This window comes from Blennius ocellaris, assembly GCF_963422515.1.
Source record: "Blennius ocellaris genome assembly, chromosome: 11".
In the NCBI taxonomy this organism is placed as follows: Eukaryota; Metazoa; Chordata; class Actinopteri; order Blenniiformes; family Blenniidae; genus Blennius; species Blennius ocellaris.
The window spans coordinates 12,283,901-12,298,723 of NC_137660.1; the positions used below are offsets into that span (position 1 = coordinate 12,283,901).

The window sequence follows — 14,823 nt, forward strand, 5'->3', positions numbered from 1 at the left end:
GAGTGTCTGGGGGTAGATGTGCTGTAAATCTCACCAAAGTGTGTACATGCCACACACTGTTTGTAATCTCTTACCATCACAATTTCTACCGTCACCAGCCAGTTTGAAGCCTGTGGTGCAGCCACACTTGTAGGACCCCAGGATGTTCTCGCACTTATGAGCACAGAGGCGCCCAGGATAATGCCTGCATTCATTTATATCTACAACACAAAGTCCAAAGGTTTCTGTCATTAGGTCTTACAATGGAATGAAATTCCCAGTAAAAATCTGAATAAGCATGTGATTACTTGCACACCAAGAACACGCTTGGATCTGGATACTTCTGCTCACCTTCACAAAGCCGAGTGACGCTATTATAGGTGTAGCCTGTCTCACAGTTACAGCGGTAGGAGCCCTGCTGGTTGTTACACACATGACCTTCACAGACCTTTTCAGGGCCTTTACACTCATCAATATCTGTGGTAGAGGGAATACAAACAGGCTGACATCCACCTGCAAAGGTTTAGTCGAATGCATATTGCGCAATACATGCGTTTTTCTTACCAATGCAGCGTGTGCCATCGTCACTAAGGTGGTATCCTCTTCCACAGTTCAGAGAGTTTGCAAGGCAGGTGTAGGAACCAGCTGTGTTGACACAGACTTGTCCTCTGAGGCATGGACTAGTCTGGCTAACACATTCATTGATATCTGAAAACACAGAGACAGATGAATGCAACATGTCATTAAACAGGCTCTCTACACTAAAGGTATCTCCTCCAATTCCAACCTCCTCCAAAAGTGTAAAGCATTTGTCTACTTTCAAAGCTACATTGAACTAAATGAAGCTAAACAATGCAAATAAATATGGTTAAAAGTGACTAATAGTTTAAGTAGTTTTAGAAAACAAAGACTTATTTGGGTATGTTTTTAAAAACACTACTTTAACTTGAAGTTGAGAACTGTTTAAACAATGTAATTAAAGAACAAATTCTAAGTGAAAATATTATCTATCCATCAATAGCAGCAGCAAGCTGCATTGCAGTGTGACTACACCATCTTGTGCTTGTGCAGATATTCACCGATGCAGCTGCCAAGGGCATCCTGGATGAACCCAGGACCACACTTCACCTTGGGGATGCAGCGAAAAGACCCCTGGGTGTTCTGGCACTCAAGCTCTGGGCCACAGTTGTGGATGCCAGCCTCACACTCATTGATATCTGGAAGAAGCATCACAGTAGAATTGCCCTTTAATGCATAGTAATTCCCTGCAAAATGATGGATTGGGTGCACAGATATATGCTCAAGCAGAGACTTTACATAGGAGGACAATGAACCTGACCTTTGCAGTTGTTGGTATCGGTGAGTTCATAGCCAGTCCCACAGCTGACCTCTCTCTGGCAACGAAACGAGCCCTCCGTGTTGATGCAGCGCTCTCCGGCTCGACAGTTACTGACTCCCAGCAAACACTCGTTGATGTCTGTAAAGAAGCGAAGGGAGAAGACCAACTACTGTTAAAGCTATAGTATCATTACATCAGGCTCGGCCACAAATATTCCATTAGCCTGACTTTAAACTGTGTTTGTAATGCGAGGAGAAACAAAGGAGAAGAAAGGTATTTTACCTTCACAGCTCTTCCCATCTGGTTTGAGTTTGTGGCCTTTGAAGCAGGCACAAGTGTTGTTCCCCTCGCAAATATGAGCACATTTCCCTAAGAGGCAAGAAAAACACCTTAATAACCCATTGCTGCACTTTTTAAGCGTGAATAAGTGAAATGTTAAAGCGATTATTTGGTTTGCAAGTGTGACTTACCACTGCACGAATCACTCAACGCTAAAGTATCCCCATTGTCGTTTATGTCGTCCTTGTTTAGCACTGTGTAAGAGAGAAAGAGTTAAAGCTTGCTCACATGTAAAGTATATTTGTATAAGAAATCAATGGTCAGCACTGCTTCCTTTTAACAATATGTACACCATTATTAAAATGTTTTGGTCTCGATGTATAATCATTTGGAATTTTTATTGAATAATATAAATTAAATGTGATTCCATTGGCAGTATGATCTTAAATAAATGACAAGTGATTTTGTGGCTAAGTCCAAAGTATGATTGGTGGGACAGTTTATCAATAAGCCCGATGGCAATAATATCCTGTCGTAGTGATTAGTGTTTAATATTACTGGCTCAATTCTGGACTTCTGGTTACTCTTATTTCCCTGTGGTGTGATAGTGAGTGTCTGAGAGATTGTCTGAGAGATTGTCTGCATTTCTGCGAAGGACTGGCAATCTGTTCAGGGTTTAGCCTGTTTTCCTTGAAAATTGACACACTCCAGACCACACGCATTAAAGCTGGGGCATAAAAAATGGATGATTCATATTTAAATACTTAAAGGTATATCAATTCGATTTTATTTGGCCTTTTTAATATTTTAAGGAAAAAAGTGTAGAATCTCAATAAGAATTGAAGCGCTTTTGTGAAATCTCATGCAATGATCATGTGCTTTCACCAGAGGGCAGCATGGGCTTAACACCTGATTTAGCCCTTCTAATTCTTCTCCTGGGTTTTTTCATACAATCTATTTTTAATCCCTCTGTAGAAAAAAAAATACATTTATAAAAATTGTTTAGTGAAAAGGCCACTGTGACTGTGTTTTATTACCCACATGGAGGTTGCAACGTGACTGCCGGCTGAGTTTGGTTGTCTGAGTCTCCGTGCACGCAGCAGGCACGAGACACCAGGCCACACTGGTAGCCCATGGAGAGGTTGTGATCACAGGGCAAGCCCTGCTCCTGGGCCGCCTTCCCCACAAGGCAACAGTCACAGCACATCTACAGAAAACAGACATGATACATGAAACAGCATTACAAATCCTGACATTTTACACAGAGCACAGACAGGGGGGGGACCCTGTAAGGAATTCATGTTCCTGCAGAGGTAAAGCCCACAATATCGACAAGGAGGAAGAGAGTGGCATGTTTTTCGGGAGAATAAGGGACAGCCTTTCAGACTGAGGAATGCTTCTGAACGGACACACTGTCGAGCTCTCAATCAACTAGATGGAGTCGGAAACACTGAGCAGTCGCACTGACTGACAGCCTTCAGGACGCACAGACAAACAAGGGTAGAAAGGCAGTAAGAAAACATAAAGACAATGATGTGATGACATCATCCCCGCTGGCTGCTGCTCGCCTAATCAATCATTATGACAGCACGGGATTGTCAGTCAGGTGGGAGAGAGGCACAGAGCGCTGGGGGGATGGGCACAGTTATTTTCACCTCCAGAGAGGAGGGAGTACGGTAAACCTGAACTCCGACAGCGTGCAGTGCAAACTGCAGCACTAATAGTAGCAGTTGTGGCTGAACCCTGTGTTTAGTGTGTTTGTTTGTTTGTTTGTGGGTACATCATGCTGGGCTGGGCTTCAAGACTGTCCTTCAACACTTCTGGAAAGGAAAACTTTTAAAAGGTTGTGAAAACCATGCTAAATGTTTTCTCTCAGCCAGCCGGATCAACGTCGATTGCGTTAGTTGACCGCAGAAAGGTACTTTAAATTCATACAAATAATGTAGTGAAGTAGAAGGGGAAATGATGGTGAGAAAACTATTTTTATGATACCAACAAAATGAAAGTGTGACACTGAAAGACATATTGTAGTTCAAATAGGCCTACAGAAAGCTCTAAAATAGAGTCTGCACTTACTGCCCACTATGGGCCGTCGACGGCATGATGATGTAGAGCTCGTAGGAAATGGCCTAAAAGCAGCACTGTTTAGGAAATATGGCTGGTTCCCTTTCTGGACTTTCCTGTCTGTGCTTTGAATATAAAGTCAAAGGACTGTGAGAATGGGCCTGGATTAAAAAGATGGAGACAAAGCCAAACTGGCTCTGTCCAAAAGTAGCATTGTACAAACAATAAAGTGAGTCACGTCTTTCATGTTTCCAGTTACTACTGAAGAGCTGGTACATGATGTTTCATGACTGCAGGATGTCTCAGAATAGAATAGAATAGAATAGAATAGAATAGAATAGAATAGAATACTTTCTTTGCCATTTGCACAGGTCCTAGACAGTAAAGGTCCATACAATGACAGTGCATACATTCTTTAGCTTTATAAAAACAAAATGTATACAATTATATAGAAAAGTAAGAAACAAAATTCAAATGCAATATTAAACACTCCTGCTAAAAAATGAAAAGTATGGAAAAGTGCAAAAGATAATGGAAGGATTATGGCAAAGCAAAAAAAACAAAAATGTCACATATTATTGCATAAAGATGACAAACCCTAGATTCAAGATGTTACAGAGATATTTGTAAAGCTCTACTAACCGGCCCGACCAGACGAGCCATTTCATTGCCTTCAGGAAGTCAAAGATGAATTCAAATTAACCCCATAGAATCTGAAGATTATACAATTTCCTCCAGTTATTTGAAGATAGCTTACATATTTTATATCAGTGAACACTGAAGGTAACCAGAACTGCTATCATCATGAAATACAGGCCAGAGATGATTTGATGTAGTTTGATAGTATTTGTCATGAAAAAGTGTAACCAAGGAGGGTTTTCAACAGTTATTGTCCCAACCCAAACTGGATTTCCAACCTCTCAGTACCACTTATGGATGAAAAGTAGAACAAGAAAAACAAAATGTCAAACTTTAGGCTTGGAAAATGTCAGTCAACAAAGAAATGGTTGACATTATTGTGGTTACAGCCACATAGTTTTCATTCTTGGTCGATGGCGCACACAGTAAGGGCGGAAATCCAATTTCATTGTGAAGAAGGAAGTAATAAACAGAAAAAAAATTATCACAAGCAATTTTTGTTGGTATTTAGTTTCTATTATGTTTAAGCAATACTGCTATGAACAGCATCTCTTATCAAGACAATAACAGCTTCATGAAGAGTTCAACTATGTTCAGCAAAGACTCAAATATGGTTATGTTTTTTTTATTATTACAAAGATCTAATCTAACATGAAAATATGTCTCTGACATGGATTTATCTCTGCTACAATGCTTCATATTAATATAAATATCTAAATAAAGACAAGCTTTTACGCACAATAACCCCTTTAATGAGCAAACACTCTGCATTGTAGTCCCCATAAAGTGTCTTTGTGCATCTGCTGCTGGAGTGACGCTAAGTTAACACACGCAGAGCATCGCTGGCACCTTCAAGAGCATACACAAATACGCAATATCTGGGGAAATCATAGACAAGTTTGGTGGTCTTCCTGACATCACTGGGGTTTTGTTGCTTCACAGAAACCTTTGATAGCATAAACATAGTGAAAACAAAGTTGACTTTCCCATGACTTCATCCAATTAAAGTGAGTGAAACCATCTCAACTATATAAATCTTTTATCCATCTTAACGTGGGCAATTTAGACAACACCTGCATTTTACTGTTGCTCAAGTAAAGACAAGCTGCCCCAGTGACAATTATCTCATCCTGTGAGGATGAGAACTGCTGAGCATTCATCTTCATAAAGTGTTGACGTGCAATATGTTGTACGAAGAAAAATTAAACGGGCACCCAAATGTTTCCTGAGAGGAAGGGAGCTGAGAAAGTGCTTGGCTGTGCGCCTGGGAAAGATTCAACAGTTGAACCCTAATTTATAATCTATCTGACAAGAACAAGCTCCACTCTTCCCTGGAGTGACGTGTCTCATCCTGCATTGAGACGTACGCCGTCACAATCATCAATCACTCGCCTCCAAACTGTTGTACTGTACAGATTAACAGGCTTCGTTTCACATATTGATTTAAACCGAAGTTTAGCAGGTGCGTATGTGTGTCGGTGTGCACACAGTTTCGGGTACCTTCGTAGTCTTGGTCTCGCAGGTGTTGGCAAGTAGGGAGTCACACCCTCCTTGGTCTTTGGCCACGTTGATACCCGTGGTGCACATGTTGTCCTCCAGCACGGTGACACAGCACTGCTCCTGCACAATCCTGTCAGTGAGGAGGAGTGGAAAACTCAGGAGTTGGATTTATTCTCGACTCTATCAATGATCTCCTTGTGGCACAGCAGTTCTGCCTTCAAAGATTTACCCTATTAAAATCAGCCTGAGGCGAGGCTGGCGGGCATCTCATGTCACTCAAAAGAAATGCATGGCTGAGTGGGCATGACTGGACTAAGTAAGTCCTGAGTGAGTTCAGGGCGAGGCACTGGAGGCTTGCTGTGTGTTGTGACGCTGACCTCACTGGCCTTAAACTGGGTCGAGCAGCAGTCCCTAAAGCCCTGGGTTCATTGTTTTTTGGGGCCAAGTTAAACCAACATTTTAGTCCCGAGGAGTACGTCTGTCCAACTCCACATCTTCTCACTCACTAAAACAAACCACTCCCTTCACAGTATGCGTGCTGCATCCACTGGGAATGAAGTAGAGTTGGCGACCAAGTGGGTGATGAGCACCGTGTGCAGTCCGTTTGCAGTCTCTGACATCACCAGGGCAGAACTACTCGGAAATCAGCACTGAAATGTTACAGACTGAATGAGCTGGTAGAATCTGCTCTGTCTGTGTTTTAGTCCAATCAGTTAAGGCAGGAAGATTTGTTTTTTCTTTCTGTCTGGTCTGGGTCTGTCTCATTGCAGCTTTACAAGACAGACAACATAAAAAAGTCACCACTCCACCCCCTACCTCGCTCTCTCTCACTCTTTCTCTCTCTCTCATTTCCAACAAACATCTTTATCAACCCGTACCAGAATGTTCTTTCCACATAAACTACTGTGAAGCTCCAACCCATGTGAAGGCCCACACCTCCTCTGCAGAACCTTTTAAGGGCAAAGTCACGCTCCTGTGTGTTTTTTTTTCTTTTCTGTCCTCTCCCCACTCTTCCCCTACCCTTCTTTTTTATTTCTTTGGTGGCTAAAGTAATCGTTTAGATTTCCTGTTATTGCCTCTCTCTCTCTCCATCCTCCCTGTAATGTGGAGTTTCACCTCTACGGTATTTCCTGGGATTTTACACAACCCTTCTTCTGACCCCCCCCAACCTGTTTCCAGCCTCCAAATACACCCATCTTCCCCCACAAATCCCTGCCCTTTTCCTCTCTTCCCCTCACACTATAATTTAGACAAATTTGGGATCACTACGGTAAATGTGTTTGCCATCAGTGTTCACAGCCGATCTCCCTGGCTTATGATCCCTGAACCTGTGGCGGCACACCTTCTAGGGTTACTAGCAGGCCTGTTATTATCCCATCACTATTAGTGTTTCCTGCTCTCACGTGAAGTGAATAATGTTCCCGGAGATTTATGGGAGTAAGGTAAAGCAATCTCTCAGTAAGACCCGACAGACATTTCCCTCATACACAGCGCAGCCCAAATCCCTCGGGCCAAATATCGCAAGAGCTTCTGCGGTGCCGATAGAAAGAGAAGTGCTGTGACAAAGGACGCAGTATTTAATGAATTGTAAATCTGAACAAGCCCCGGGTGAGTACTCGATTCACTAAAATCTTATAGGGTTTTCAATAACTGACAGTAAAGGAGCGGAGAGCACCTGCTTACCTGCATGTGGTCCACTCCGACATGAGAGGGAGAGACGCGCAGTCTTCATGATCACTACCATGCTTCTGGCCATCTTTACAGCAGTCCTCCAGGGAGAGCAGCGGTGTTTCTACACACACACACACACACACACACACACACACACACACACACACACACACACACACACACACACACACACACACACACACACACACACACACACACACACACACACACACACACACACACACACACACACGCACGCACGCACGCACACAGGAAGGAATTATTTATTTGTAGCCAGGATGTGACTTGTGTAGAAACCTGAGAGGGGTGTACATACCTTACATGCCTCATGTCCTCTAATATCTTACTAGAAATCACAATGAAAAACAACTAAACTGGACAAAAATGAAATGAAAATAAATACTCATGTGATTTATAAAGTGTCAATTATGCAGGTGTGATAAAAAAAAATTGTTATCAAAGGGAACAACCAAGTGCAACAGGTTACACACTAACTACAACAACATAAAATGACCCCAGTAGTGCTTTCTATTGGCTCTGAATCTCGCATTAACAACATACATTTATAAAGTGAAATTGCTCAGGACATCCAGCATCAACTCAATATTTCATTTGCTTTGTGGCATGTGGGACCTGAGAGTTTAGTTTCGAGGTTGAATTTTACTTTCGATGTGTGAGAGTTGGCAGCTTTACTCTATTTACTTGTATTGTGTGACATAGATTAGACAATAGACATTAGATTAATCCCTGTTGGATAGAGCTTCTGCAGACCCATATGGAACATCGCTGCCTCTGTATCCAACACCGACCTGAGCTGACAATACACTTGGCTTGAAACCAGTTGCTTACTATTTCGCAATGAATATAAATAGTCAGGAACAAAGTTCTACACAGACTCTTTGGCCAAGATGTGAGAAAAACAAGCAGATTGAGATGAAGGTTATCCTCTTTATATAAAGCTTGTTTTCCCTCAAATTAAATCAGAAAGACTAAATTACAATTATCCTCTCAGGCAAATTGACTTGCATCCTGGAAAAAAAAACAAAATTGAAAAAAATCTGTCTAAGAATATAAACAGCCTTTGGGTATTTTTTCGCCAAACACAATGAATGATGGCCGTGTTGTTGCAGACACGAGAGACAGGCTTTCTGACTGGAGCCCAACCAACCCTGGGGTGATCTGGCCGTTTATTCATGTGGATTAGAGATTGTGGAATGTCTCAACTCTGTAAACAATCAGGAGTCGCAATCACATCAAGCACATTCATTCGCCTGTGGTTTTTATGATCTGCCAAACGTGAAATAGCTTTGGCAGGTTGACTTCTTGGACTTTTTTTTTTTTTTTTTTTTTTACGGCTTGAACCAGAATCAGTATGCCAAATTGCCATTAGAAATGTGTCGCCTGAGAGCAGAGAGCAAAAAGGCATGACAGGCTCACGGTGAACTGTGACAGAATACGAGTATTCTGAATTGACAATATTGATTGTGAAAAACACATCTGTTGAGACTAAACAGTTGCGGCGAGAGGTGTGGAAGGAGTGAGAAACTTTGCCAAATAGGATAGATGAGGGAGGGAGGACAAGTGTCTGGAGCAGAACTCTTCAGAGCTTTGCTGTCTTCTCCTGGAGGGGCGGGAGGAATTTTACTATAACCATTAAGTCAAGAATGTCATGGAAGCAGGAATAGCCATTATTACTCAAAGAAAATTCTTGATACATTTTGAAGCAGCAGAATCTGCGTATTTAAATGTGGGTGCCAGAGAATAGGGGTTCGGGGGAATTCTATTTGGAGTATTGAATGTGTGGCGGCGGTGTGAGGGGTTGCCTCCGCCTCTCACACTTCAAAACAAAACCTCTAACTGCCTATGGGCACGGTGCAAGATCACTGAGTTTGTCAATATGCACAAGCAGGACAATATCTGTTCGAATTTATAAAAGGAAGTGAATCTATTAAACAAATCACACAAAAAAAAAAACTGCTGCTTCTACGTAAAGGATGATTAATCTGGCGGAATTGGGTGAATACAAATAAGGGAGTTATTACTGAATTAGCTGACTCACGACTGAAATCTGTAAGTTTGGCACATCCGTAAATCCACGGGCCAATAAACCTTGTAGCAGCTGGATGAAACAAAATGGTATTTTAAAAGCTGTTGACATTGAAATACTCAGCATGCCCCATTTCTTTTTCTCTGTTGGATGTTCCAATAAAATCATCACTAAATATTCAGCTGGTATTGTTGATCACAAAGTTGCACTAATAATTCAGATAAAGTTACTCTTTAATACTTGGTTGTGGGGTTTTCTTTTCCTTTTCTTGTTCTTTTTTTTTACTTATTTGACCCCTTCCAGTAAGTAGCATCCTCCTGCCAAAACACGTGATTTGCATTAAAACTGAAAAGGCATCCAGAAAGTGCCTTTCCAGATTCCACAGAATTACTAATGTTAACTTCTTTCTCTCCACTGGAAAACTGAGTATATTTCAATTGACAGAAATAGTTGGTCACTAACTCATAACTGATTCATGCTGGACCTTTCTACCCCACAGTAGCTCCGTGCTGAAAAATAACTTGAACCTTCGAAGAGTGGTGGTCATTTCAGTGCCACCGCCGTCTGCCGCTCTGCAAAACCCAAATTGAAAGAACAGAACCGTGTGGCTTCTTGTGTTTTATCAAAAGAAGCAGACCAGGCGCAGGCCACGCTCCGGCTCAGATGCAGCCTGCCGTGTGTCTCTGTCTCTGTGATGTATTGTCTGCCGGGAAAGGTCTACTTTTCATTTTGGATGACGTTGCCACTCGGGCCATTCTGTCTTGGCAGAGAAGCACATGGCTTGCCTGCGTCTAGACAACTCATGTAAACAAGGCTTAATGAGCCTGACGATGGAGCTCCGCCCAGATGGAGTAGCTGTGCCTGGACCACACATCAAAACAAAAGTTTTCATTTCTCTTATAACCTGCACTCATGGCTTTTAGTTGATTTTTTTTATTTATTATTATTATTATTCAACTATCAAGCTATCTGCCTTTATGTCTGTTAACCAAACAGGGAAACATCCATTTTAAACAGTTTTGGATTTGAAAATAAACACTCTTCCCAGACCTCGGATCAAATCTCATGCTATTAACTCTAATCTATAAAAGATTGTACACAAGGATAATATTGTAGCGCAAGCAGCATATTTTTAACTTGTTGTAGGATTTCCGAGGGAATTTCACATTTTCCTGTTAAAGTGTGCCGGGATCCGCTGGCAAGAAAAGCATTATCAGAGGAATCCTGGGCTCACACTTTCACTTTATGTCACCTCATGTTCTTATATAAGGAGCTGCAATTGTCACACGTTACACCTATGGTTGGTCACGATATGTTATTTATGTGTTTTCATTACATTTCCATAAAATAAAGCTAATATCACAAATAATTGAGTAGTAATAGAGTCTTTCTTTCCTGGTGAGTTAGGAGAACAACACATCTTTTTTTTATTTCTTTTTTTTATTGTGAACTGGTAAGAGAAGTTTCATAACTAGAGGACATGTGGAAATGTTAGTGTAATTTCCAAACAACTTAATGGCAGACTACCCGGTAACTGTTGGATCTGACGCTTCCCTGAATTTTCTTCCAAACTGACCTGTGATGCAACCCCTGACAAAGAATGCAGGAAAGTTCCCCTGCTGACTGTGAAAACAGCCCCATGTGTGGCAGCATTTGGATATGGCTCATCCTGGGCCTTGGTGACCCTGCTGTGGGCACTAAAGTGTAAATCACACCCTTCTGTCTGGACCCTCTTGTGCCGGTGAGACAGTGGCTGTTCCTGACATATCGTCACAGCATACCAAGAACCATGGCCTTTGACTCGCAGGGCAGAAAGTACAGAAACCTGGGGTGGCTGTGAGAACTCCCACCTCACAGCTCATGAGAAACTGGCACTTCAACATCTGTCATGTGACAGCGTCTTTTTTTCACTTTACAGATCAAAGGGTGCCAAAAAAAACTAACATGATGAATAAGAGGGAGGTACAATTTTAGATTACACTTTATGGAGGTATGTAAATGTCCGTTTTTCTGTTTGGATCTAAGGTAATGAATTTGGTAATTGGATTTGGTGCACACACACACACACACACACAAAAATGACTTTATTCAAGTGGTTTTCAAAGTTTGGGGCAGGCCTCCCCTGGGAAGGGGGGCGCCAGAGTGCTTTGAGGGGAAGCAGTGACTGGGAAAGTTTGGGGGCCAGGAGGGTGCCTTTTCTCAGAAATACATTTTACTTTGAATTTCAAAAACACACGTTTATAGAAACAGTTACAACAGTTGTCGACTGTATACAGTATATATTTTATTATGATCATATTTGATGGAATCCAATAATATACCATCTTATTGGTTGAAAAACACCACTCTGCCATTCAATGGAAAATTATTGCTTTTAATGAGACAAACCTGGTTTGGTGTAAGAGTGGGGGGAGGGGACTTTAGACTTATTACACTGCATTATAACACGTTGTGCTTCAAAGGTATACCTTCAAAGGTATAACATGAAGAAAAATCAATATACTGTACTTACCAGACTTTTTGATCAGCATAAGGACATTATGGGGACTGTTAACCCTCCTGCATTTCTAACTCTCTGAAGTACCTGCTTTTTAAAACTGAGCTTGAACCACATGCCCCAACTAGTCCTCAGATTAATGAATCACTTCCTTTGGAAATCTTTTTTTTTCTTCTTCTTCTCATCCTTATTGCTAAGACAGAACAAAAGACAGAATCGTTTGAAAATTTTAAAAAAAGTAGTTGGAGATATATTTTTATCTTGTCTATTATGATACACACTCATCTCTGGGCTGAGCAGCTGGTTGGATGTGCAGAAAGGTAACTTACCTTGGCCAGAGAGAGCAGTGAGCAGGGCGCACAGCAGCACTGCGCACAGAGCCATGGGAGGAGGAGAGCTTCACCCACAAACTGCAGCGGAAAGAAAAAAAAGGTGTCCGACCAACAAGGCTTCTTGTGCGGGATGTGCGGGTGAACGACGGCAATGCAAAGACAAAAACAAAAACAAAAAAAAGGAGGAGGAGAGGAGTGGAGAGAGAGAAAGACTGAGTCCGCGGAAAAGACGCGTGCGTGATGGAGCAGGAGAGTCGCGGTGGCAGCGTGAGAGAGAGGGGGAACGCGCGAGCGTCTAATTATGGCACCATGAGGGGCGGGCGCGCTGGGGCCACGACAAGCCACTCAAGACTACTCTTGAGCCACTCAAGACTTTTCTCGTCAAACGGCAATAGTCATCAACGTAATTACAGTATATTCAGTTGCTAAAATAATTTTCTCCTCTGACTTCTTACCAAAAGTAATTTCTTTGTGATTTATGACCATGCTCTGAGAATTTTTTTTTTTTTTTTTTGCACAAAACGCATATCCTTCTAAAATAGTTTATTTGACGGACATATTCATGCGTGCTGGAAAGCATTGCACCTAAAATACTACCTTGGGAGATGTGGGCTGTCGTGTGTGTGCGCGCGCGTGTACAGACTGCATTAGGATTTGCAAAGTGTCTTCCAGCTACTGTGCCGTGAAGTATGCAGGCACACATGGAAATTGTCTCCCCATCAGTTGCAGAGTAGACCTTTTCTGTCTATGACTAATGATTGTAGTGATTGCTCAACATCTGGAGCTGGTTTGGGGGTATTCTTAAAATGTGTTGTGGGCATGTCCAGACTGTAAGTCTTGAAACCCTTTTTTTTTTTTATGATTCTATCGGTTAAAGGAAATATGGGGGAATCAAAAAAATAAATATTTGAACTACCACTGTCTGCAAGAAATGGCAGTTTTTCAGCTGATTTGTTGTGCAGACAAAATCAGAAGTTGGATCTGCATTGTTGCATCCTTCCTTGTGTTTTGATTTTTTTATTGATACTGCATCTGCAAATTGGAAATGCAAGTCCCCATAGAGCCACTACTGACCTTATTTTTCTCCATTAAAGTTAATGAATTGAAGCTTTTGTAACCATACCACAGATGTGGGTTCGCCTTCAGCCAAAGTGATCATGAACTGTGCGAAGGGGCTGAGTATATAAACAAGCCACAGACACACATGCATGCACACATGCACGCACCGTCTACCCAAGTTGGCGAGAAGAGGAGAAATAATTGCTAGACTTGCATTATAAACATTTTGTACCAACTAAGGCCCTCTGCAAATTCAATCAGTCTACTGGCTCTGGGCATGGTGACAGAGAGAGGTTAAATGATCTCCTAATCAGAGCCACATGTCTCCACCACCAGTCTAGCCAGTCAAGAACATCACCAAAGGCTTGATATCGGGACACCACAGGCATACAGGAAAAGACCACAAATATATGACAGTCATAAATGGATAACTGCACTGGTAAAACTGTAGTGTGTGACCAGTAACGTTCTAATCTCCTGCTCCTCAATCAGAATTTTGTGTAGAAGTCAATGTAGTCTGCTGACAATCTATCCACAATACCACACTTTAATGGACCACATTATTATTGTGGGTGTCTTGGCTCATTAAAGTACATAATGTGCAGTTATTTTTACTTTTCAGGCCTCCTCTCATCACCATTCACTTCACGATAACAACTCCCGCAGAAGTGGAGAAGGGTGGAAGTTTGACGATACAGCACAATTTATCACTCTTTATATCTGAGGCGCAATCTTTGCTGGTGTGTGGATAATCCATCAGTGTAAAAACTATTTCTGTTTTTCATTTGTTGTCATATAGCAAAGCAGAGAAGAGCTCACCAACAACTCATATTAAAAAACACAACTTGTATTTGTTCTGAAAATTGCTCGTAGAGTAGTTACTAGTTATAAATGGACAAGTCACCTAATGAGTGGTTAATCAAGGAGAAAAAGGAAAAGATGTCAAATTGTTTCGCTAATGGAGTATGTCTAAATGTTCCCCCTGGTGGCAGTGAAGTCTTGACCTTGCATGTGGAGTCCTTGTTCGAATCCCATCGGTCTGGCAGGAAGGACGTCCAGTGTACAGAAGTGCCTCAAGTTGCAATGACTGGCTGTGACTACTCCTGTAAAACTTAAAAGCAGATGCTACGATGTAGGATGCCTAAATAGTTCGATTCTTGATTCAATGCATTAATTTTGTGGGGCAATATAATGCTTGGTTTGCTCCTTAAATTCAGCTGATGGACTTTAAGCCACTGGTAATACACACCTGTTATTTTTCCGTCCGTTTGGTTTATTGGGTCGTCATGAATGTCTTGTATTTTTAACATGGCCGACTCCTACCCAATTTCAGCAGTCATGCAAAACTGGACATAACACCTGTTCTTGCAAAATAAACAAAACTGTTTGAGCACAT

At 41.7% G+C, this 14,823-nt stretch overlaps 1 protein-coding gene across 2 annotated transcripts in view; it reads right to left on the bottom strand.

Moving 5' to 3' along the window:
• Nucleotides 1-12,585, bottom strand: part of fbln1 (fibulin 1) — a 32,660-nt gene extending 20,075 nt beyond the window's left edge. For both annotated transcript variants that reach the window (XM_080504678.1, XM_080504679.1), the window contains exons 1-11: nucleotides 12,366-12,585; nucleotides 7,484-7,592; nucleotides 5,801-5,930; nucleotides 2,639-2,804; nucleotides 1,789-1,851; nucleotides 1,601-1,687; nucleotides 1,319-1,456; nucleotides 1,059-1,196; nucleotides 544-687; nucleotides 331-456; nucleotides 75-200 (exon numbers count right to left, since the gene is read on the bottom strand). In XM_080504678.1, coding sequence (XP_080360804.1) covers nucleotides 75-200; nucleotides 331-456; nucleotides 544-687; nucleotides 1,059-1,196; nucleotides 1,319-1,456; nucleotides 1,601-1,687; nucleotides 1,789-1,851; nucleotides 2,639-2,804; nucleotides 5,801-5,930; nucleotides 7,484-7,592; nucleotides 12,366-12,420 — 1,282 coding nt within the window. In that variant the 5' untranslated portion in view covers nucleotides 12,421-12,585. The remainder of the gene's footprint in view (nucleotides 1-74; nucleotides 201-330; nucleotides 457-543; nucleotides 688-1,058; nucleotides 1,197-1,318; nucleotides 1,457-1,600; nucleotides 1,688-1,788; nucleotides 1,852-2,638; nucleotides 2,805-5,800; nucleotides 5,931-7,483; nucleotides 7,593-12,365) is intronic.
• Between the last annotated feature and the right edge of the window lie 2,238 nt (nucleotides 12,586-14,823).